The sequence below is a fragment of the Vombatus ursinus genome, unplaced genomic scaffold, assembly GCF_900497805.2.
Source record: "Vombatus ursinus unplaced genomic scaffold, bare-nosed wombat genome assembly UNPS02014863.1, whole genome shotgun sequence".
In the NCBI taxonomy this organism is placed as follows: Eukaryota; Metazoa; Chordata; class Mammalia; order Diprotodontia; family Vombatidae; genus Vombatus; species Vombatus ursinus.
In genome coordinates this window covers 1,691,251-1,716,310 of record NW_020954641.1, presented here as the reverse complement: position 1 = coordinate 1,716,310, position 25,060 = coordinate 1,691,251, and the positions used below count along the sequence as shown (strand labels likewise).

General features: G+C 38.3%; 1 protein-coding gene across 1 annotated transcript; it reads right to left on the bottom strand.

The window, feature by feature from the left end:
- Window positions 1–4,922: 4,922 nt before the first annotated feature.
- LOC114027635 (ovomucoid-like) lies at window positions 4,923–15,978 on the bottom strand. Its single transcript, XM_027841702.1, has 5 exons — window positions 15,888–15,978; window positions 12,940–13,037; window positions 11,718–11,755; window positions 8,457–8,572; window positions 4,923–5,552 (listed from the first exon to the last, which is right to left on the bottom strand). Exons 2-5 carry the CDS (start codon window positions 13,007–13,009, stop codon window positions 5,489–5,491), a joined length of 288 nt encoding a protein of 95 aa, XP_027697503.1. The 5' UTR covers window positions 13,010–13,037; window positions 15,888–15,978; the 3' UTR covers window positions 4,923–5,488.
- Between the last annotated feature and the right edge of the window lie 9,082 nt (window positions 15,979–25,060).

The window sequence follows — 25,060 nt, the reverse complement described above, 5'->3', positions numbered from 1 at the left end:
AAAAGTTTATAATTCGGGGTGACTTTAATGCTAGAGTAGGATCAGACTACCAGGCTTGGCAGGGAGGTCTAGGGAGGAATGGAATTGGAAACAGGAACAGCAATGATCACTTACTACTGAAGACTTATGCAGCTCATGACCTTCTCTTTTTATTAAGTTAATTTATTTATTTTCAGTTTTCAACATTCACTGGATTCTTGCAATTTCTATTTTACCCTTTAGTTCTAGAATATAAGGGCAGTGTTCCTTGATAATTTCTTGAAAGATGATGTCTACGCTCTTTTTTGATCATGGCTTTCAGTTAGTCCAATAATTTTTTTAAATTATCTCTCCTGGATCTATTTTCCAGGTCAGTTGTTTTTCCAAGGAGATATTTCACATTTTCTTCTATTTTGTCATTCTTTTGGTTTTGTTTTACAATTTCTTGATTTCCCATAAGGTCATTAGCTTTCATTTGCTCCATTCTAATTTTTAAGGAAATATTTTCTTTAACGAGATTTTGGACTTCCTTTTCCATTTGGCCAAATCTGATTTTGAAGACATTCTTCTCCTCATTGACTTTTTGGACCTCTTTTGCCATTTGGGTTAGGCTATTTTTTAAGGTGTTATTTTCTTCAGTATTTTTTGGGTCTCCTTTAGCAAACTGTTGACTTGTTTTTCATGATTTTCTTGTATCACTCTGATTTCTCTTCTCAATTTTTCCTCCCCTTCTTTTATTTGCTTCTCAAAATCCTTTCTGAGCTCTTCCATGGCCTGGGACTGATTCACATTTTTCTTGGAGGCTTTGGATGTAGGAGCTTTGACTTTGTTGTCTTCTTCTGGTTGTATGTTTCGATCTTCTTTGTCATCAGAGTAAGATTTTATGGTCTGACTTTTTTTTTTTGCACTGTTTGCTCATATTCCCAGCCAATTACTTCACTTTTAAACTCTTTGTTAAGGTAGGGGTCTGCTTCAAGTGTGAAAAATGTACTGTCCCAAGCTTCAGAGGTTTTGTGTAGTTGTTTTCAGAGGAACTTCTAGGGACCTATAAATTTTCAGTTCTTCCAAGGTAGTATGATCAAAGGTGAAGTGTTTATTCCTTTCCTGGCAGGTGCTCTTATCTATGAGAGGCCACAAGCACTCTTTTCTACCTTGGAACTGTGAGGAGGATTCCCTCTCCACTGTCACCACAAGCTCCACCACGCCAGCACTCCTCCTTGCCCCAGGATCTCTACTTAGAACTGCAACCCAGATCCAAGCATAGGCAAAGCAAGGGAATCCTGCCTGAGCACCAGCAGAGAGATTCTTGTAATCCCTCTTTGATCAGCTGCTTGATTCCCTCTCTGATTGTGGGCTGAGAGCTCTGGAAGCTGCCACTGCCCCAGGGCTGTGCCAGGACTGGGGCCTAATAGCGCTTTCTCACTCAGGTCCCACAGACCTTTCCTACTGACCTTCTAAGTTATCTTTGGCATTTGTGGGTTGAGAAGTCTGGAAACCACCACAGCTGCCTGTGATTCAGTATCCTGAGGCCTGCTCCACATTCACTGAGGTCTGATCTTTGCCTGTGTGGCCCACACTGAATTGTGCTCCTCTCCCAGCCCAGTGCAACAGGCCTTTCCAATTAATTAACCATCCAGGTTGTCTTGGGCTGGAAATTTGTTTCACTGTATCTTTTTGGTGGGTTCTGTTGCCCTACAATTTAGAGTCAACTTTACAGGTATTTGGAGGGCTTTGGGGAAGAGCTCAAGCAAGTCACTGCTTTTACTCTGCCATCTTGGCCTTGCCCCACACACAATCCTCATGACCTCATCACCAACACTGTCTTCCATTTACCTAAATGCAATAAAACTTCATGGATGCACCCTTGCAGCAAACATTAACATTTAATAGACTATGTGATTGTAAGGAGAAGAGACAGATAGGATGTGAGAGTGATGAAGGCAATGTGTGGCACAGAATACTGGACTGATTATAGACTTATTCTCTAAGCTAAATACTCACATTCAACAAAAGTGGCATCCCCAAGGCAAAATGACTACCAGAGGAATTAATGTCAACAGATTAGTGCTCTTCTCTGAGAGGAGCACAGTTTGTTGCTAACATGGAGAGAAAGTTGAGTCAACAATGTTGACAACAGTGGAGTAGAAAAGGAGTGGACAGCTTTTAGTGATTTGGTGTATAGTATTGCATTTGCTTATCTGGGTCAGAACATTCACAAATATCAAGACCAGTTTGATGAAAATTATGGGGAAATTCAGAAGCTGTTAAATGAAAAATGAGAACTCCACAGGGTTTATTAGCAGGTAGTTCATCCATCTCTAACAAGGCAGCGTTTAATTCCATCAAAAGTAAAGTACAAGCAAAGCTTAGAAAGATACAGGATTCTTGGCTTACTAAGAAGGCAGATGAAATTCGGTTTTATGCTGATAGTAACAATCCAAACTACTTTTATGATGCCCTGAAGGCTATTTATGGGCCAAAGACTCATCTTAACTATTCAATGCTGATGAAGTCACATTGATTAGTGATAAGGACATGATCCTAGAGAGATAGGCTGAACACTTCCATAGCGTTCTCAACAGACCATCATCAATCAATGCTGAAGCCACTGACTATTTACTTCAGGTTGAAGTCAATCTCTATCTAGCTGAAGTTCCAACTGAAGAAGAGGTTTTGAATGCCATTAGGTTCCTTTCCTGTGGCAAAGCACATGGTGCCAATTCTATTCCAGCTGATATTTACAAGGTAGGGGGTCTACTGCTCATACAAAAGCTGACTGAAATTTTCCAGGTTATATGGCAAAAGGAGATTATCCCCCAGGAGTTTAAGCATGCCTCCATTGTCCATTTCTCTAAAGGTAAAGGAGATAAATTGTTCTGTGACAATCACAGGGTGGGGGTCTCTCTCTTAGTCATTGCTGGCAAGATTCTTGCCAGAGTCCTCCTTGATAGGCTGATCCTTCACTTGGAAGATAGTTATCTACCTGAGAGCCAGTGTGGCTTCAGAAAGGGCCAAAGAACAGTTGATATGGTGTTTGCAGCTCAACAACTCCAGGAGAAATTCCAGGAACAAAACAGAGGTCTGTATACAATGTTTGTAGATCTGACCAAGGCCTTTGATACTGTCAGTTGTGAGGGCTTATGGAAAATTGTGTCAAAATTTGGTTACCCCAAGAAGATCATCAGTATTGCACATCAATTTCATGACGGCAAGCTTGCCTGAGTTCTGGATAATGGACAATACTTTTCTGCTTTCCTAGTCACCAATGCAGTGAAACAAGGCTTGTGCTTGCTCCCATGCTTTTTGGCATGATGTTTTCAGCCATGTTGTGAAATGCTTTCAATGAGAATGAACATGGCATCAAGGTCAGCTACAGCACTGATGGTGAATTCTTCAACTTGAAAAGATTTCAAGCCAAGACCAAAATGGAGGGAATGTTGGTACGTGATTTTCTGTTTGCAGATGATTGTATTCTCAATGCAACCTCTGAAGCTGAGATGCAACAAAGTATGGATTTATTCTCTGCTGCTTGTGCAAATTTTGGCCTAATAATTAACACCAAGAAAACACAGGTGCTCCATCAGCCACCACCACATCATCCATATATGGAACCATCGGTTATAGCAAATGGAGAAGTTTTCAATGCTGTAGTTAAGTTCACTTACCTTGGTAGTGCACTTTCCAGGAATGTACACATTGATAATGAGGTTGACACAGGCATTGCCAGGGCTAGCTCAGTGTTTGGGAGGCTCTGAGGGAAAGTATAGGAGAGAAGAGGTACTAAACTGACTACTAAACTGAAGGTCTATAGAGCCATTGTGCAGACTTCATTGTTGTATGCCTGTGAAACCTGGACTGTATACCAGTGCCATGCCAGGAAACTGAATCACTTCCATTTGAATTATCTTAGAAAGATTCTGAAGATCACCTGGCAGGATAAGATACCAGACACTGAGGTCCTTTCTCAAATAAACTGCCAAGCATTCAAACTCTGCTTTAGAGAGCACAACTCTGATGGGCTGGCCATGTTGTTCGAATGCAAAATGTATGCTTACCAAAGAAGACTATTTTATAGAGAACTCACACAGGGCAAGCGTTCACATGGTAGTCAGAAGAAGTAATACAAGGACACTCTCAAGGTTTCTCTTAAGAACTTTGGAATTGGTTGTGTGGCATGGGCCATGACCGCTTAGCACCACATGCCTACATCAGAAAAGGTGCTGTGCTGTATCAGCAAAGTAGAATTTAAATAGCTCAAGGGAAACACAAGATGCACAAACCTAGAGAATCCACCCCAAATGTTCACATGGGCTATTTGTGCCCGACCTGTGGTAGAACATTCCAGGCTTATATTGGTCTGATCAGCCACAGTAGGATACAGTAAAACTTGACTCTAGCATAGTGATATCATTTTGGTCCTCCTAAAAAGGAAGGACAACAATCATTTTCCAATATTCCCTTCATAGAGAAAGAGATCACAGGTATCTATTGAACTCCTTTCAAATCATCATGAATCATCATCAGAAAACATCAGAGCTAGAAGAGTCCTCAGAGATCAGGTAGTTTAACATTTTACAGATGATGAAATAGGCTTAGAAGGGTGAGGTATTCCCCTAGAGTCATACAATGAGGGAGTGAAAAAGACAGACCTTGATCCCAGCTCTATTGGCTCTAAGATCTTGGCCATTTTTACTACACCAAGCTAGTGTATACAATCTATTCAGGATTTAGCAGAGGATTATACAATGGGATACTGAGGTATAATGTGATAGGAAGATGATGCCTACACATATATAGAAAACTGGAGAACTGCGTATATTATGTGAATACCTCAGGTCCTACAATCCACTTTCATTAGAGACATCTGTATGAATGAGTTGCTAATATTTCAGGATGGATTTTTCATTCGACGAGATGATGAAACCATGTTTATACTGCTAGGAGGTGTCATGATGTTAAACCCAGGACTTATACAGAGGAAAGGGGCTTTAGAACATGTAACATAGAATGTCATAACTGGAACACCCTCATTTTACTGAAAAGGAAATTGAGGCTTGCAGAAAAGAAATGACTTATCCTAGGTTACACAATGATTTAATTACAGAGCCAAAATTAAGTCCTAGTCACTTTAACTACAGGATGGCACCCTTTCTCTCTAATATTGCTATCTGCCACCATATCTCTGGAAAATCACATATGTTCCATTATAAGTTTTTGCACAATTTTATCTTCATATCCCTAGGTAGAAAATTTGACCTCCTATCAGGTCATGCTTTAGTCAGAAATAGCATTTTAATTAAGTATGTCTGGGCAGGAGAGGGAATGAACATAGACTTGATATCTTATGATTTCAAAAATAGTAATAATCAGAAAAAGATTTCTTCTGAATAAAACTTAAAGTAATTTGCTTAGCATACAACCATTGATGAACAGGCAAGACCAGTTGAGGAGAAGGTATTTGTCTGTAGTCAGTTCATGGAATAGAATGGTCCAAAGAGTCATTTCAAAACTATGTCTCCCTTTGAGAGCAGCGACCAAACTTCCTAAAATGTACTCTTCCTTGATATTCATTCCTGAAGAAAGAAAAACATTTCCATGTAGAAGCAAAACCTCAGCACTGTCCTATGGGGGTTAAGGTGAAACTTTTCAGACAACCTTAGACATATAGGAAGAGTGAACACTGATTTTGAACATTAGAGCCATTTTAAGAAGCAAGTTCACTTGGTCTGATGTAGACATCATGTACCTATATGTTCCCATGGAACATGAAAATGTTTATAAGTTAAAGGAAGATTAGACACAACCAATTAGTCCAAGGGTCATATTATCTTGGTTTGCCCAGTGTCCATTGAATACCAGGAACTACAACTAGGCAAGCCAGTAGTGTCTTTGGAACCAGCTAAGATCCATTTGACACCTGGCCTTTTACCTGAAGGTGCTTCAATTATGGCCCCACTATGTACACCCCTACTGAAGGACTAGGAAGGCTGAATCTTTGCATTTGAAATGTTCTTGAGTGGATAATAAAACCATAGTTTGGAATATACATGTGAGTTCAAGGGGTAGAATTCCAATTCATTGTGATTCCTGAGTAAATGTTATGATGTTGCCTGGGAATTAAGTGGAGGTGTTTTTTCCTACTTAAACAATCATGGCAGTGGGGGCAGGTAGGTAGTGCAGTGAATAGAGTGCCAGCCCTGAAGTCAGGATGACCTGAGTTCAAATCCAGCCTCAGATAATTAACACTTACTAGCTGTGTGACCCTGGGCAAATCACTTAACCTCAATTGCTTTGCCAAAACAAACAAACAAAACAAACAAAAACCCAACAAAAACAAACAGTCATGGAATTAGAAGATTTAGAGCAGTGGATGGACTAAGAGATTATCTACTCCATATACTATATCTAGAAGAGATTAAATTATTTGCCCAGGATGGCAGGACTGGGATTTGAATACGATTTCTAAAATCTCAAACATAGCATTTTATACAGGATACTAAGAGGTAATTGGGAACCACTATTGTTCATTGAGTAGGGTAGTGACTTAGACTTGTACTTAGGAAAATCACTTCAGAGACTGATGGGTAGATTGTAGAGGTGACATAAGCTTACATAGAACATGGATTCAAGTATGTTGGCAAATCCTGAGGGAACATTCTTACTGATACATCTGTCTCATGATTTATTCATGCTTATGTTTGGGGAATTAGTTGAGGCAGGAAAAACAAATAGTATGCTATTGCAACAGTTCAAGTGAAAGGTGATAAAGCCCCATATGAAGGTAATGGCTGTGTAAGTGGAGAGAAGAGGACAGGTCTGAGAGATGTGGGGGAAGAAGAATTAAGATTTTCCAATTGATTAGTTATGTGGGTGAGAGTGGGAAATTGAGAATGACTGATGCTGAAGTTTTGAACCTTGGTGACTGAAAGGATGATATTTCATAATAGGAAAACTTGGAAGAGAAATGGATTTTGGGTAAAAAAATTAGTTTCCTGTTTTTGACTTTGAGAAGCCTACAGGACATCCAATTTTATTTATTATTATTATTTTTTTGTTTATTGGTGAGGCAATTGGGGTTAAGTGACTTGCCCAGAGTCACACAGCTGGTGAATGATATGTGTCTGAGGCCAAATTTGAACTCAAGTCCTCCTGATTCCAAGGCTGGTGTTCTATCCACTGCATCACCTAGCTGTCCCATAGACATCCAATTTTAAAGATCTCCCAGGCAGTTAACTATGTGGGACTGGCAGTTGGGAGAGATAGTAAAACTGGCCATATAGACCTGAGAATCATCAGCATAAAGATGATAATTGAAGCCATGGGAGTTGATGAGATCACAAAGTGAGAGGCTATGAAGTCCTCTCATGATGAAAGGGCTTATGACAGAGAAAAGGAGACTAAGACAAATCAGTCAGGCAGGTGGTCAGGGAATAAGAGAGTGTCCCAGAGTGTGAAATGTTACAGAGATAAGTTTTAAGAAAAGGCCACTAGATTTGGTAATTAAGAAATCATTAATAACTAGGAGGAAGCAATTTCAATTGAGTAATGAGGAGAAGAAAGAGGAGTAAGTGGAGTGAATTAGTGTAGACAGCTTTTTCCAGGATTTTGACTGCAAAATGTCAGAGAAGTATAGGATAAAAAGATTGTGGTACTGGTAGGATATAGTGGGGATTTTTAAGTCTTGGGGAAATTTGATGGTATTGTAGGCAGCAAAGCAATAACCAATAGACAAGAAAAAACTAAAGGCTTTAGAGAAGTTGATGGGGGGAGGCATCTTCAATTAGAGAAGATGGAAGGGGATAGAATTAAGGGAACATGTGAAGGATTAGGAATTTGCAAGAATCATCCCTTTGCCCGACATTGAAGTAAAAGCAATAGTGGGGGACAATATCAAAGGATTGTGAGATGAGGAGAAAGGTAGAAAAAGATCATTGGCCTCAAATTTTCCTGGTAAAGTATGAGCATTCAGCTGAGAAAGTGAAGGGAGAGAGGCAGCTGATGGAACTTTTCCAGGTTTGGGGTTTAGCTGGGGATGAACAGTGATAGAACAAGGTAGCAAAGGATGTGAAAAGAGAGGAGAGTACAGAGTTGAATTGGTTAACTAGGAGGATGTACTTGTTCTATATACCTTGCAGGATTGTTAAGAAAACCACTTATTAAGAGACACTTGGTAAATAAACCAGAAACAGCTATAGACTGGGCTACAGTTATTATAATTGGCAAGGCTACCCTAGGTAGTTAATAAGACAACCTCAAATACCAGACTGGAATCAGGAGTGGAGAGTTCTGTGCACAGAAAGAGTCTAGACCTCTAGTTACTTCAGAGGAAGCTTAATTATAATGTTAACTGCTATTACTATAGTAGGTTTACAAATGAATTTTGTGACAGGGCAATGAATGCCTCTGGGGTATCCTAGGATCCTGCTAATCATTTGGCAGGACAGAGGGAGAACCATCTTGAAACTTTCTGCACTTACCAAAATGTCCAGCAAAAAAAGCAGAGATTGATATAGGTCACATCATCTTTACCACAAATTGGATCATAGTTCCTTGAGCAAGGTCCATAGTCTCTTGGGTACTTCTGACAAAGATACTGAAAGAATGACAAAGACATGGTAACATGGAGCTCAAAATCAGTGTCTGCAGAACATCCTGTGCCTGGGAGACTAACTTACAGCAGGATCTGATGTGTGCCAGGGCTATGAGGGGAACCAATCTAAAGCTATATTCTGTATATAAGATTATGCTTCTAAGCCAAAATGTCTCCCTTAATGGGAAGAATTATAATTCCTTCCCCATCTCCATTCTCCCCACCTACCAAATCTGAATTAGACATAAGGTTGCTTCTAATAGAGAAGTTACTGTTTCTGGATTCACATTCCACCCATCAGTCAAGGACTAGTTCTATGAAGCCTCCTTAGAAAACACGTCAGCCACTCAGCCCCTACTGATCTTCCCTATTCTGAACATCTATAGCAATGTTACAGTAACCAATAGTGTTAAAAACAACAATAACAACTGGCAAATGTCAGAAAGGACAAGGTAGGGAGGAGCTGAGTAATTACTCTACCAGAACGAGACCTTCTATATATTTTTTATCACTTAACTTTAATTGCTGTGGCTTATTTTTAGAACTGTCTAAACTTAATATTACCCTACCCCTACCCTAACCCTAGCCTCAAAAAAGTCACCATGTGCAGTAAATAGAGCATTGGACTTAAAGAGTCAGGAAGATTTGGGTTTGAATCCTGTCTGAGACACTTACTAGCTATATCATCACTTAATCCTCAGTTTCCTCATCTATAAAATTAAAATATTGAGCTTGATGGCTCTTAAGGTCCCTTCCAGCTTTAATTCAATGATCCTATGAGTGTCAGGCTTAGTGTCAGAAATTCCTGGGTTCAAGTTCCGTATGTAACATTTACTATTTATGAAACTCTGGGCAAGTCACTTAACTTTAATGTGCCTTAGGAAATGTCCTAAGATTTACCTATTAAGTCAGAAGTGGATTCTGGATCATACTGGTGGAAGAAGGTCCAACATCAGGAATTTCACATTCCTGTACAAAGAAAATAAAGGTTCTGACAAGATATAGTTCTTGGAATCAAGACCCAGACAGGCCTTGCTAGACATCAGAAAATGGCTTGGGGTGGGTTGGGTGGATAGGTATCTCTGCACAAGAATGCCAGGTATCAAGGACTTATCAGGATAACCCTGGTGATCCTTGACTCACAAATGTAGCCAGATCATTGCTAGGATGCCAGAAGAGTCTACTCAACAAAGGTGAGATTGGGCATGTGCAGAATGATGCCAGTGTATGGCAATGATTATAAACTAAAGGTGAGAAACAATCAAGGTAGGGCATCTGGGGTCCTTATTTCAATGGCATTTATGGAGGCAGATAGATGAATGATGAGTAGAATATTCTTTTGTAAATATGAAGTCCTGCACTTTGGGAGAAGGGAAAATTTTTAACTATTCTGTACACTGTAAACTTGTGTTCCATAGCTCTTAGCTAGGGCAATTTGGACTAATAAAGCATTGAAACAAATCCAAGTCTACTCTATGTGCCTTTTCACTCATTTTTATTGTAATTATTGATGTTTTTTGTTTTATCACTTTAATTTCCAAATATGTTTCTCCCAACTGACTTCCCCAGAGAACTATCCATTTAATGACAACAATTTGGTCTTCATCTGATTCCACCTGGACTCAGTCTCCATTTCAGGAATTGTTAAATAAGCTTACCTCTATCACCTCGGGCAATTCACTTCCATTTTCTAGGGCCTTAGTTTCTTCTGTAAAACTCACACCTCTCATTCTAAGCTCTCACTTGATACTTCAAGGATTGTATGAATGTGTTTGTGTGTGTGTGTGTGTGTGTTTGTGAATAGGTAACAATCATCTCTCCAGAAAAAAAAAGTGTGTGTAATACACTTTTTTTATTGTTTGTTTTTTTGTATAATACACTTTTAAGTTTAATCTGTACTATTGACATTTTGTCCATTACTTTCCAAAGTGTTGAGAACAATGAAGCAAAACAAACAAATAAACAAACAGATAAACAAACAAAACAAATAAATCCTAACTTATAGCATTTGTGATTTTTGAGGTATTAATGATCATACTGAAAAATTAACAGCTGGCTCTCAGGAGTGATCTCCTCATATCTGTGCTTCAAGTCATCTTTCAGCTGCCTCTCCTAAAGAACTATTTGCTCTAAGGGTTACTACCGGTCTCCCTTCCCTCTATCTCTTAGTAGATGTCAGGATGCCAAAAGTGAGGAAGCAAATAACTTTACTACCCAGTTATGGGTATAATGATGTTAGATAGGACTTAGACAGGAGTTAGAGTCATACAGGATGAGTTAGACAGGAAACTACCAAAATGGCCTTGTGGGGTGGGGGTGAAAGGGGTAGGAGGAGGGAGTGATAGGATTATCTCTCTCCATCATCAGCCTCATGATATCTTTGGGGTCTTTTTCTCCCCTACAGGGTGGTACCTACCCTGCCCTTTCATATAACATACAATTGAGGGTGCTTTTGGTGCCACTTGCCAAGGGCATGGTTTGTAGTGCTTTTCTAAGGTGCAAAAACTCCTAGTTATGCATCTCTCTATATCCTTCATTTAAGTGTAAATACTACTTCTCATTATATTAGAACAGAGAGAAACACACTTACATATACCTTGTGTATGTATGTATGTAGTTTGTACTCACTAAATGTATGTAATAGATATACATGTAACATGTACATATAACATCTCTTTCAATTAATTCTAAATTCTACTCAAATCTGCATACGCATTTGTATATATACATGCACATACATATATTAAATATATAAACATACATGCACATATGTATATTGTGTTTATTGATCAGACCTTTTATCCTATGGGTATAGGGAGCTCCCAGTGAGGAACTTCCTCAGAAAATGAAAATTGACATTTTTTCCATAACTGAACATTTGAGAGAGTTACTTGCCCCCAGGTTTCCATAGTCACTGCAAGTCAGATGTGGGACGTCATCCCAGGTTTTCCTGACTCCAATGTTAGTTCTCTATCCACTGAGTCACATAGCCTCTTGTTTATGCCTATATCCAGAACTATTTTTTTCCTACTAACATCTCAGTGTTATTTCTTTTTGTTGGAGACCTTCACCATGAAAATATAAGCTCTGAATCATGAATGAAAATTAGACCTGAAGCCTGATTTACATTATGGAAAGATAATCTTACCTTTTCATAAGAGGGTTCTTTCAGTTTGCTGAAAACACCTACAACCAAGGCATAGAAAACCAAAATTCATAGGTTAATCCATCATTTCAATTCAATAGACAATAGACAAAAAAGATAAAATCTACCATGTAAGCAGATAAGTACTTAAGAGGCAATTTCAGAAGGGAGAGAATGACAAGAACTAAGGCATTCAGAAGAAAGCTTCACATAAAAAAGTAAATGCTTCACAAAATTTAGATGTCATCTAAGTTGAGCTTTGAAGGCATGATTCTGAGCAGTAAAAGTGAGGAAGAAGTGCATTCCAGGTGTAGGCGACACTCTGAGAGAGCATAGTAACAGGGGAGGTAGCATGTTGAGTTTTAAATGGTCCTGCTTGAGACTACAATCATCCTCATTCCTTACGGAAGTTGTCACAGAGACTTAATACTCTAAAACTGCGGACAATAGAACCTTGTGTTTCCAGGAGTCTAAAGGGCAATATGAAATGTCTAGAAAGATAGGTTATAGTCAGACTGTATAGGTCTTTAAATGCCTGGTTGAAGACTTTGCATTTCATCTTAGAGGCAATAGGGAGTCACTAAATTTTTTTGAGTTGGAAAGGGACACCTGGTCAGCACAAGGATGCACCATTCCAGATTCAATAAAAGAATGGTCTTTCACTGTCCATGATCCTAGTAGAAATTGGAGGAGTATTTCTGCTAGTGGGAGGAGGGGAATGATAGGACCTAGGAGGGACTAAGAAGGATAGATTCAGTGCAGGTGCTCAGAGAATACTGCAGTTCCCATCTAGTATGTGTATATATATATATATATATACACACACACACACACACACACACACACACACATATACACACACACACATATAAACATATATATATAAATATATATATATACATACATATATATATATATATATATAGGCAACTTGAAGATTCTTGGTAAAAAACAAAGCCCTTCCTTCAGTAGCTCATCCCAAATCATTATGAACAAAGAGTACTTCTATAAAATTCATGGCTGCTAATCTATAGTGCACTCTAGTAAGATAATTTATTGTTTTATAATAAATTCAAGGCACCGTATTTTAAAAATTTCTATTTTGAAACCCAAAATCAAAGTTCCCAAAGCTAATAGAAATTATATGTTCTAGGAAACTTGGGTTCCTTTCCATGTTTTCTGGTGGATAAAGAGTATCCCAACCAGGATTCAGAACATTATTCACCTGGGAATCCACAAAGAATTAAGATGAAGAGCCCCAAGAGAGTCTTAGTTGATGTTGGCAAAAATGCCATTTAGTCTCTTCAGATTGTACTTGATTCTCTGTAGGAAAAACAAACATAAACTCACAAATAGAAAACTTCATATTGTTCATTTTTTAATACAGATTCAGATTTTCGAGGAAGAAGGGACTAGTATCTTAGTTTCTCCACCAGCCTTCTACTTAGCTTCATCCTCTTGACCACCAAAATTGGTTATTAGTGGCCTAATCCCTTAACATCTAGCACCATCTGGGAGATTCCTCCTCCCCCACCTTTCTCGAGGAGGAAGACATCTTTGGTTTTGAGGTATCTGCTTCTCCCTAAGATCCCAAACCAAAAAGGGTCATTGGGCCTGGGATTTGATGCTAGATTTGATGCAGCTGACCTAAACCCATTCATCCCAAGTGCAGCAGCAAGCAGTGTAATTTGCAAATGTGTACCCACTTCCTTCAGAGATGAAACCTCACCTTTCACAGGTCCGACACAAGGATCTTAGTTCATTCATGGTGGAAACGTGGCTCAGACTAGGAAGAAGTCTGTAGCTCTAAGCTTTGACTTGAAGATAGCACCTTGACTTCATGGGACCAATGGATTTAGAGCAGGAAGGGACCTTGCAGATCCTCTGACAAAACCCCCTCATATTATAGATGAGCAAATTGAAATCATGATTGATTGTATGACTTGCTTAAGTTCACATAAATAACAGAGCTAGAATTCAAATCTAAGTTTTCTGGCTTCAAATCCAGGGATCTTTCTAATGTCTTGTCCTAAAGTTTCTTCATTTTGGAGGTCCCACACTGCTGCAGAGACATTCTAAACAGACACTCTTTACATTATTTACTTATGTGTTGGGAAGTTGGCGGGGTTGGTGATTCAGTCATTTACTTTATACCATCTAAGAATTTGAGACTCCCCCTGAATATCCTATTTGCCCTAATAATCTACATGGGCATCTCTTCCTAGTACTAATAACCAAATCCCCCTCCCACCTTCCTGATAACAGATATCTAGAGGTGCTAGATGTATTGAGAGCTTAGAGCAGGAGAAAGCCTAGCCCCTTACTCTCCATCCTCATGTCCAAAGTGACCCACCTGGGATAGAAGAAGAGAAAAAAGAGCTGTCACACCCCAGAGAGCAGTCACTCCTACCTCCTCATACCCAGTCACAGCCTCCCCTTTTGATTGAAGTGGGATGGGCAAGGATGTGGATTAGGCTGATGGCAGGTAGGGAAGAAAGCATTGAGACAACACAGGCTGGGCTAAAGACCCTGGCTGGCCCTTTGGGCAATGCCTCAAGACTATTTAAAGCTTCAAGAAACAGAAAGAACACTGGATTTGGAGGCAGGCAGCCTATGTTCAAATCCTGATTCTAGTGGTTATTTGGACAAGTCACTTATCCCTTCTGGGATTTCCTTCTCATTTGTAAAATGAAGAGATTTGACTAGATGACCTTTAAGGTCTTTTCCAGATCTCCATCTATGATTCTATAATAATAGTACTGTGAGGAGGATCAGAAGTGAAGGGATTTAGAGGAGTAGGGAAAAGTGAGAGGATGGAAGATTTAGAAAAAAAAAAGAGGGGTACAATAGAGGACAATACTAGAAAGAAGATGGTGATGGGGAAGGCACTCAGAAAGGAGATGAATAAAGATGGACTAAGAGGGTAAGGGTTCAGAGAGGGAGATGAGGGCACAGGAAGAGAGAAGTCCAGAATTATAAAATATGAAAATATAAATATAGTTTCTTTCTTTCTCAACGATACTGCCATCTACCAGCTAATCCCAAGCTCACAGATGTTGAGTTCTACTGTACTTGCATCACTTTCTCTTTGTATCACTTGCTATATCCCACCAATCACAGGATCTAGTTGGTTTTCCCATTCAGTATCTGACAGTTGAACCCTCTTCACCATTCTGATGATCAGTACTAGTCTAGATCCTGATGACTTCATTCTTGATGATTTCAATAACTTCTCCACACCCCTTTAAACATTATTTCAAAATGTCATTTGCTTTCATATTAGCCATTTCTAAATGTTATCTCTTCCTTTCCCCAACTTAGTGAGAAATCTTATTAAAAAAAGTATTAAAAAAGAAATTTTAAAAAGCAGATCAGCAGAACTAATCAATGTATTAAATAAATCTGATATAATATTCAGTGATCCACACTCATAGTTCCTTATCTCTACAAAGGAGGAAAGGATTTTCTTCTTTAGTGTTTAAGGCCAATTTGTTCATGTATATGTATGTGTGTATATATGTATATATATATGCATATATGCACACATATGTATATATGCAAATACATATGTGTATATATTTGTGTGTGTACCTTTTTTTACTTCACTTGACATCAGCTCACATATATCTTCTCATGTTTCTCTGTATTCTTTATTTATTATAGTGTAGTTATATTCTATATTGAGTTGCCACAACTTATTTAGCCATTTCCCAATTGCATCTTTGCTACTATAAAAACTGTTGCTATACGTTCTTTGATGTATATAGGACCTCTCTGTCTTTGATCTCCTTGAACCAGTTATATGACTAACAGTGGAATCTGAGGTCAAAGGGTATGGACATTTTAATAATTTTCTTACCACAATTCCAAATTACTTTACAGAACAATGCCTATATTATTTCACCAACAGTGCACCAGAATACCTATCTTTCCACAACCCCTCCAGGGCTGACTGTTCCAATTTTTTGTCACATTTGCAAATTTGCTGGTTGTAAGGTAAAATCTCAGAGTTGCTTTGACTTGCACTTTTCTTATTAATGATTTAGATATTCTCTCATGTGATTGTTAATATTCTTCAAATCTTTTGAGAAAATTTTTATTAATATCCTCTATGGTGTTATTTTCTTTGCAAAACATTATTGTGGGATTAAGAGATGGAGAGAACAATCCTACCTTTCTGGGAGATACACAGGTTGGAACAGTTGTCCTTGATTTTGTGGCTTAAGGAGACATACCAGCTGTCTCTCAGGATTAGAGAATTATATCTGGGCCATGTGTCTGTGATCCAGAGTAAATCAAATTTCTGAAGCAAGGAGGCATTATATATTCCTTTCTGTTGTTCCCCTCAGGCATAGGGGATTAATTGTGTTATCTTAGCAAGCTCTCTGCCTTCCTGGCCCCTAGCCCAGAGCTTGGTAGATGCCTCTTATGGTTGCTTCTCCCTGAAGAAAATGTTTCCCTTATCTCTTAGCAGAGCAATGAGTCCTCACAAGAGCAAAACCCTCAGGCCACACTTCTGAGGGCAATCACATGGACTTTATTGTATATTTAGTAAAGTCATTAGGACAACACTTTCTCTATCTTAGTTGGTTATGACAAGAGCTTGGGGAAATACAAATCCTAACTTTTCTCAAGTTTAGAGACAAGTGTCACTTAGATTCCTTACGGCTTTAGGTATCTCTGTCTTGATACCTTACTTTACCCCATTTCTAGTCATGGGTATTCTGTGTGTTTCATTGAGCTCATGGAACATAAATTTCATGCTATGAGGGACCTCAAGTAATTCAATCTTCTTATGTATAAGGAAATTGAGGCTCAGAATGGTTAGGTAATTTACTCAAATTGAGAGGTGAAGCCAAGATGAGGGAGTAAAGGCTGGGACTCATCTGAGTTCACCTAAATTCCCCTTCAAACAACTTTAAAATAATACCTCAAAATGAATTATAGAGCAGCAAAACCAACAAAAGGATGCAGTGAAACAATTTTCTATCCCAAGGCAACCAAAAAGTTTAGCAAGAAAGGTCTATCTCACTGGTGTGAGAGTAGAGTTCAGTCCAGTGTGGGCCACACCCCAGAAGGCCAGAGGTGTGGGGGTGGGGTATGTGTGAACTGCATCAGCAGCCATAACTTCTGGAGCTCTCACCCACTGATACTGTGTGTGTGTGTGTGTGTGTGTGTGTGTGTGTGTGTGTGTGTGTTAGACAACTGGTAAGAAAAAAAAGGTTAGAGGGAACCCTTTGGTGCAGGACTCTGTTGCATTGTTCATATGTGGTTCTGGGTTACATTCCCAAGGCAAAGAGGAGGAACACTAGTATACTGGAGTGTGTGGCTGCAGGGGTATAAGGGTCCTGGTCACAGTTCCAGTGTTTGGGGCAGAGAAGAGTGCTTGTGGTTGCTCACAGACCAGAGCACAGGCCAAAAGAGCAGTGACCACCTCTCTCTTTAGATCATATCACCTTCAAAGAACAGAAAACTTATAGACCCTAGCTCTGAAAAAAAGCAGTATTAAAAAATCTGAAGCTTGGGACAATACCTTCTCTGTCCTGGGAGCAGAGCACAACTTTGACATGAAGTTAAAAGTCAAGAAATAGGCTGGAAAATGAGCAAAACAAAACAAAACAAACAAAAAAAACAACCCTGACCATAGAAAGTTAAAATGGTAGTAAAGAAGATCAAAACACAAACTCAGAGGAAGACAACAAAGTCAAAGCAGCTACAGCCAAAGCCTGAAAGAGAAATGTGCATTGGTCTCAGACCAAAAATTCCTGGAAGAGCTCAAAAAGGATTTTAAAAAAACAAATAAAAGAAGTAGAGGAAAGATTGGGAAAATAAATGAGAGTGATGCAAGAAAATCATAAAAAAAAAGAGTAAACAACTTGGTAAAGAAGGCATATAAAAATACTGAAGAAAATAACACCTTAAAAGACAGGATAGGCCAAATAATAGAAGAAGCACAAAAATTCACTGGAGAGAACACCTTAAAAAGCAGAATTGGCCAAATAGAAAAAGTGGTATGAAATTTCACTGAAAAACATAACTCCTGGGGAAGAATTCTGGGAAGATGGTAGAGTAGGTCAGAAAATTCTAAGCTCTCCAGATTTCGTCCACAAACAAGACAAAAATAACACCTCAGGGTGAATATAGAGTGGTTTAAAAAAAAAAAAGAATTGGGACAGAAAAGTAGTCCTCCCAGGAAAATCAGAGAGAATGGAAGAAAAAAATCCCAAGACTAAGATTTGGTCCCTGTGAAGTGTAAACACCTCCAGGCTAGTTCTGCTGAAACATCAAGCAATGAGCCCTGGGGCTAGGTGGGTTGGGAAGTAGCCTTAGCCCCAGCCATGGGAACTTTCACTTCCAGTGGGGGGAGTCAGGTATAGGAATAGCAGAAGATTGAGGGAATCTCTGCTGATAAGGGACACCAAGCTCAGCTGTGCTGCTGAGATGTGGCCCTGGGTGAGAAGGAATCAGCACACACTCCCTGAGTGCAAAAGCAGTGGGGCATTGCTGGCTATGGACACTTATAAGAGGTTGGAGGTCTTGCTTTCAGTTCCAGGTGAGAGGAGAGAACTGAAAGAGGATGTGAGGCCAGAGACACCATCCCCCATACCCCAAGACTAGAGGAAATTACACAAAACAAACTACTATAAATTTAGAAAAAAATGAGCAGGCAAAGGAGAAAGAATCCAACCACAAAAAGTTACTGTGGGGATAGAGAAAACCAGAGTTCATCTTCAGAGGAGGATACTAAAGTAAGGAAAGCCTGTTTTACCCCAAAGAGTAAGGTCAAATGATCACATGCCCAAAAAGAATTCACAGAAGAACTTGAAAAAAACTTTACAAATCAAATGAGAGAGGGGGAAAAATTTAAAAAGAACAATCCAAGAAAAACAAGAAGATTATGAAAAGAAAGTCAGTCAATTAGAAAAGGAGATCCAGACTCTTAAGAAAGAAAATGACTCCTTGAAAATTAAAATTGAACAAGGGGAAGCCAGTAACATTATAAGAGACCAAGAAATAATAAAACAAGATATAAAGAATGAACAAATAGAAGAGAATGTGAAACAGCTCATAAGAAAAACAACTGAGGAGAAAAACACCTGAGAAGAACAGATCAAGAAGAAAAAATATAAGAATGATTGGACTACATGAAAGTTATGATAAAAAAAAGAATCTTGGTACAATAATACAAGACGTAATTAAAGAAAGTTGCACCGAAGTATTAGAACAAGAGGGGAAAGTAGAAATAGAAAAAAAAATCCACCAAACACCACCTGAAAGAGATCCTATGAGGAAAACCTACAGGAATATCATAGTCAAATTTGAAAACTCCAGCTCAAGGATAAAATATTATGAGCAACAAGACAAACAAAACAAAACAAAACAAAACAATTTAAATATGGCACTGCCACAATTAGAATCACACAAGACCTAGCAATGGAGAAACTAAAGCACCACAGTTCTTGGAACACTATATATCAAAGAGCAAAAGAACAGGGGCTGCAGCCAAAAATATCATACCCAGAAAAATTAAGCATAGTCCTGAATGAAAAAAAGAATGGACATTTAATGAATTGTCAGACTTTCAGGACCTAAAAAAAAACCCTGAACTTAATAGAAGATTTGGCATACAAGAGTCAAGAGAAATATAAGGTACACACAAAAAACTAATTATAAGGGACTCAATAAGGACACACTTTTACCTTTTATATGAGGAAATGTAAAATGTGGGCCAGAGATTATCATTAATAATTGGGCAGTCCATAAGAAAAATTGGGGTAGGTTTGAGCATGATACGATTTCAAAATCATACCTGTTTAGGAACAGGTAAAAAGAGTAATTATACAAATGAAGAGCAAGAGGAAGAACTGACACAGAAGAATTAGATGGGGGAGGAGGGCTGATAGTTATGGAAGCTTATTTTCATTGGGAATGAGTTTAGGAGGAAACATACATCCTTACATTATACACACACACACACACATACATATATACATAAACATATATATGCATATATGTTTATATATATATACACACATATATATATGGGTATGAGCCTTCTAAATTTAGAAAGAAATAAAAAGCTTACAGGATAGGGAGGGGTGAGAGGATAAGGGAAGAATTTTTAGAGGGGAGGGTGAGGAAATAGGATTAGGGAAGATTATAGAAGGGTGTTTAGATTAATGAGAATGGGAGGACTAGGGAGGGATCCTTGGAGGGGGTAAAGTTAAGTAATAAGAGAGCAAGATAGTGGGTGGAAGTAAAGTAGAAGAGTCAGAAGGGATAGGAAATAAGAGATCTGCACAAAGATAAAATAAAAGGAACAGAATTCCTTAGCATGATCTTGGACAAAATTAAGTCTAAGATAGATTTAATCAAAAAAGAAAAAAATTATACTATGTGTTAGCCATATTCATCAATATTGTTTTGGACCATTTAAAATAACTAGACAGTCTAAGGTTGGAATATTGCTGTAGTGTAGGAAATGATGAGTTGGTGGACTTGGAAAAATGTAGAAAGGCTTGCACTTATGAGGAAGAAGTTATCCACCCTCAGAGAAACAGAGGACAAGTAAGTATAGTATGTTATTACATAGATGCACATGAATACATGTCTATATATGAGTATGATTATAGATATCTAAGCATATGTATGTGTATGTAAGTGTATGTATGTGTATATGTATGTGTTTATATATCTTTATCTGTATAAATATATATGTATGTGTATATTTGAATATATCTGCACTTAATTGTAGCCCTCTTTTTGGGGGAGGTTAAAAAAGTGAATGTTGAAAACTATCTTTACATGTAATTGGAAAAAATGAAATACTATTAAGTGAAAAAAAGTGCACAGCAGAGAGCAAAAGAAAACTTCACAAGGAAGCAAAGAAAAGCTCCGAACACAGTGTGTAGCATTTATTATAAAGGTTTTCTTGAAATGGAAATTTATTGCTGTATATTTTGAATCCTCTCTTACATTCTACTATGCCCATGGCAATGCTTTTTTCCCCCTTTTCTTATTATGTTTTTACATTTTAGAATTTAAATTTTTATAAAAAAAAAGAAAGAAAAAAGAACTCCTTAAAAAGCACAATTTGCCAAATGGAAAAGGAGGTCCAAAAGCTCACTGAAGAAAGTAGTTCCTTAAAAATTAGAACTGGGCAAGTGGAAGTTAATGACTCCATGAGACATCAAAAAACAATAAAACAAAATTTAAAAAAATAAAAAAAAATTAGAAGAAAATGTGAAATATCCCATTGGAAAAACAACTGACCTATAAAATAGATCCAGGAGAGATAATTTAAAGATTATTATCCTACCTGAAAGATATGATTTAAAAAAAACAAAAAAACCTAGACATCATTTTTTTTCAAGAAATTATCAAACCTGAGTTCAAATCTGGCCTCAGACACATAACATTCAGTAGCTGTGTGACTCTGTGCAAGTCATTTAACCCCAATTGCATCACCAAAAAAAAAAATCAAGTAAAACTGCCGTGATTTTCTAGAATCTGACAGTAAAACAGAAATTGAAAGAATCCACCAGTCACCTCCTGATAGAGATCCCAAAATGAAAACTCCCAGGAATATTATAGCTAAATTCCAGAGCCTTCAAATCAAGGAGAAAATATTATGAGTAGCCCCAAAGAAACATTTCAAATATCACTTAGCCACAATCAGAATAACACAAGATTTATGAGCTTCTACATTAAAGGACTAGAGGGCTTGGGATATAATATTCTGGAGAGCTAAGGAACTAGAATTACAATCAAGAATCACCTACCACAGAAAAACTGAATACAATCCATTAAGGGGAAAATGGATATTTACTGAAATAGAAAAATTTCAAGAATTCCTGATGAAAAGACCAGAACTGAATAGATAATTTGACTTTCAAATACAAGATTCAAGAGAAGCATAGAAAAGTAAAAAGGAAAGAGAAATCATAAAGGTTCAATAAAATTAAACTGTTTACATTTATACATGGAAAGATACTTTTAACTCCTAAGAACTTTCTCATTATTAAGGTAGTTAGAAGCAGTATACAGGGATCCACTGGGAGAAGGGGGAAGGGAAAGTTTGAATGGGGTAAATTATCTACATAAAAGAGGTATGAAAGAGCCTCATGGCAAAGCTCCTGGTGCTGATTCTATTCTAGCCATGGCCTTTTAGCCACTATATTTAGTCATAAGAGCTAGCAATATGAACAACAAAGGGCAGAAAGCATTTTTTTTCCCATGCCAGTACACAGGACAAAAGGAACTGTATAGTGACCTACTGAGAGTGTGCTATGTTATGTATTTGTGCTAACATCAGTTATAAAAGGAGAAAACTCAAGTAGGTCTTCATCATTGAAAAGTAAAAAAAGTTTAAAGGGATATATTTCTACTCTGATTATTAGGGAGAATAAAGTGATTGTAAAGAATAAGAGAACATTATTCAAAGAGAAAACAAAGAAGAAATAAAGAAACACTAGACAACCCAAACTATTACGTCAGAAAGAATGTGACAGAGAAAGAAGTAAAAAAAAAAAGGCCACATATTTATTTATTTATTTTTTGGTGAGGCAATCGGGGTTAAGTGACTTGCCGAGAGTCACACAGCTAGTGAGTATCATGTGTCTGAGGCTGGATTTGAACTCAGGTCCTCCTAACTCCAGGGCCAGTGCTCTAGCCACTGCACCATCTAGCTACCCCCACATAGTATTTAAAGCTAAGTGATAGGCATGATACTTTCAATAGTGAGGCAAGTTGGACTATCTCTGTAATAAGCTGTTTTTTTTTTAAATTCCAAAGAATGGTGATTTCAATCCACAGGTATGATAAGGAGAGAAGTTATCCAATAATGGTAAGAGGAAAGAGAGACCAGCAATGGGGATTGGGAACTCCTTCCTGAAGAATAAATAGTAAAGGCTGGGGCAGCTACGTGGCAGAGTAGATAGAACTCCAGCCTCGGAGGCAAGAGGACCTGAGTTCAAATCCAGCCTCAGACACTTGACACTTACTAGCTATGTGACCCTGGTCAAGTCATTTAACCTCAATTGCCTCACCAAAAAGCCAAAAAACAAAAGAATAATGGAGGTCCTATCTGTTGATCTGAAATAAATCAGTTGTCTGCTGTCTTCTAGGTACATATGTACTGGAAATGGCAATGATCTTCCCAATACTTGTTTAACAATAAAAGCATTTTATTTGTCCAGGGGTACTGAGGCAATCTCTGTCTTCTTCCCCACCTCTCTCCTTCCTCCTCTTTATTATATTATTCATTATCTTGATTATAGTGGCTCCACTATTTGGTACCACTCATTCTAGAATGGCCTCTAATGACAAGAGTTAGGTTCTATTTTCTCTAATATTTTAGTTCATTCAGTCCCTACTTCAATGCCATGAGAGCAATTTACTTAAAGCTTAGATTCTGGCTCATGTTGAGGATCGCCCACAAAAAAAAAAGGAGTAAAAATGTATTCAATGTGTGATATTAATCAGGGATAGAATTTGGATCTATGCCCAAAGGGGTATAAAACCAGGTATACCCTTTGACCTAGCAATACCACTACTAGGTCTGTATCACAAAGAGATAAAAATCAAAAAGGAAAATGACTTATATGTACAAAAATATTTCCAATTCTTTGCCACCACAAAGAAGAGCTGCTATAAATATTTTTGTACATGTGGGTTCTTTTCCCATTTGTATCATCTCTTTGGGATATAGCCCTAGAAGTGCTTTTGCTGGGGCAAAGGGTATGCACATATTTGTAGCCCTTTGGGCATAGTTCCAAATTGCTCTCCAAGATGGTTGGATTATTTCACACAACTTCACCAACAATGCATTAGTGTTCCAATTTTCCCACATCTTCTCCAACATTGATCATTTTCTTGTTTTGTCATCTTGGCCAATCTGATAGGTGTGATGCGGTCCCTCAGAGTTGTTTTGATTTGCATTTCTTTAATCAATAGTGATTTAGAGCATTTTTTCATATGACTATAGATGGCTTTAATTTCTTCATCTGAGAACTTTAATTTCTTCATATCCTTTCACCATTTATCAATTGCACCACATTTTTTCTATTTCCTCTCTCCTTTCATCCTGTCCCTCCTCAAAAGTGTTTTATATTGTCTTCTATTTTTTTCATTTTTTTTGTTTTGTTTTACTGTTTCTTGATTTCTCATAAAGTCATTAGCTTCCATTTACTCCATTCTAATTTTTAAGGAATTATTTTCTTCAGTGAGTCTTTTTAACCTTTTCCATTTGGCCAATTCTGCTTTTTAAGGCATTCTTCTCCTCATTGTCTCTTTGGATCTCTTCTACCATTTGCCCTAGTCTGTTTTTTAAGGTGTTATTTTCTTCAGTATTTTTTGTGTCTCCTTTACCAATCTGCTAACTCATTTTTCATGATTTTTTTTGCATCACTCTCATTCTCTTCCCAATTTTTCCTCTACCTCTCTTACTTCATTTTCCACATCCTTTTTGAGGCCAAGATGGCGGAGTAAAAGCAGTGACTTGCTTGAGCTCTCCCCCAAACCCCTCCAAATACCCATAAAAATGGCTCTGAACAAATTCTAAAGCAGCAGAACCCACAAAAAGACAGAGTGAAACAAATTTCCAGCCCAAGACAATCTGGATGGTTGATCAGAAAGGTATATTGTGCTGGGCTGGGAGAGTAGCGCAGTTTGGTGTGGGCACACAGGCCTCAGCGAACCTGCAACAGGCCTCAGAGGACTGAATTGCGGGCAGCTGTGGCAGTTTAACCCACGAATGCCAAAGACAACTTAGAAGGTCAGTGGGGATAAGTCTGTGTCTGCGGTGAGAGAGAGAAGCACGGTGGGCTCAGCTCCAGTCTCCGAGTCTGGCTCCAGGGCGGTGGCTACTTCCAGAGCTTCTGGCCCACAGACTGAGGCGGAATTGGGTGCCTGATCAGAGGGGGATTGCAGAGATCTCTTTGCTGGTGCAGGATTCTCTTGCTGCCCGTGCTTGGATCTGAGTCACAGTTCTGGGTGGCAGTCCTGGGGCAAGGAGGAGTGCTGGTATGGTGGAGCTTGGAGTGGCAGTGGAGAGGAAATCCTCATAGTTGCAAGACAGAAAAGAGTGCTCATGGTCACTCATAGACCAGAGCATAGGCCAGGAAAGGAGTAAACACCTAGCCCTTGATCATAGCACCTTGGAAAAACTGAAAGTTTACAGAGAAGTATCTCTGAAAACAGCTGTACAAAACCCCTGAAGGTTGGGACAGTACATTCTCCACACTGGAAACAGACCCCTACCTTAACAAAGAGTTTATAACTCAAGTAATTGGCCAGAATCATGAGCAAGCAGTACCAAAGGAGCCAGATCATAGAATCTTTCTTTG

Bases quoted from the DNA above. Each gene is read 5' to 3' on its own strand.
- LOC114027635 (XM_027841702.1), bottom strand. From the start codon at position 13,009: ATGGCATTTTTGCCAACATCAACTAAGACTCTCTTGGGGCTCTTCATC. The intron at 8,573-11,717 runs GTAAGATTATCT...TCATTCTTTCAG, and splicing joins AAGAACCCTCTTATGAAAAG to TATCTTTGTCAGAAGTACCC. The intron at 5,553-8,456 runs GTAAGTGCAGAA...TTCTTTCTTCAG, and splicing joins TTTTTTTGCTGGACATTTTG to GAATGAATATCAAGGAAGAG.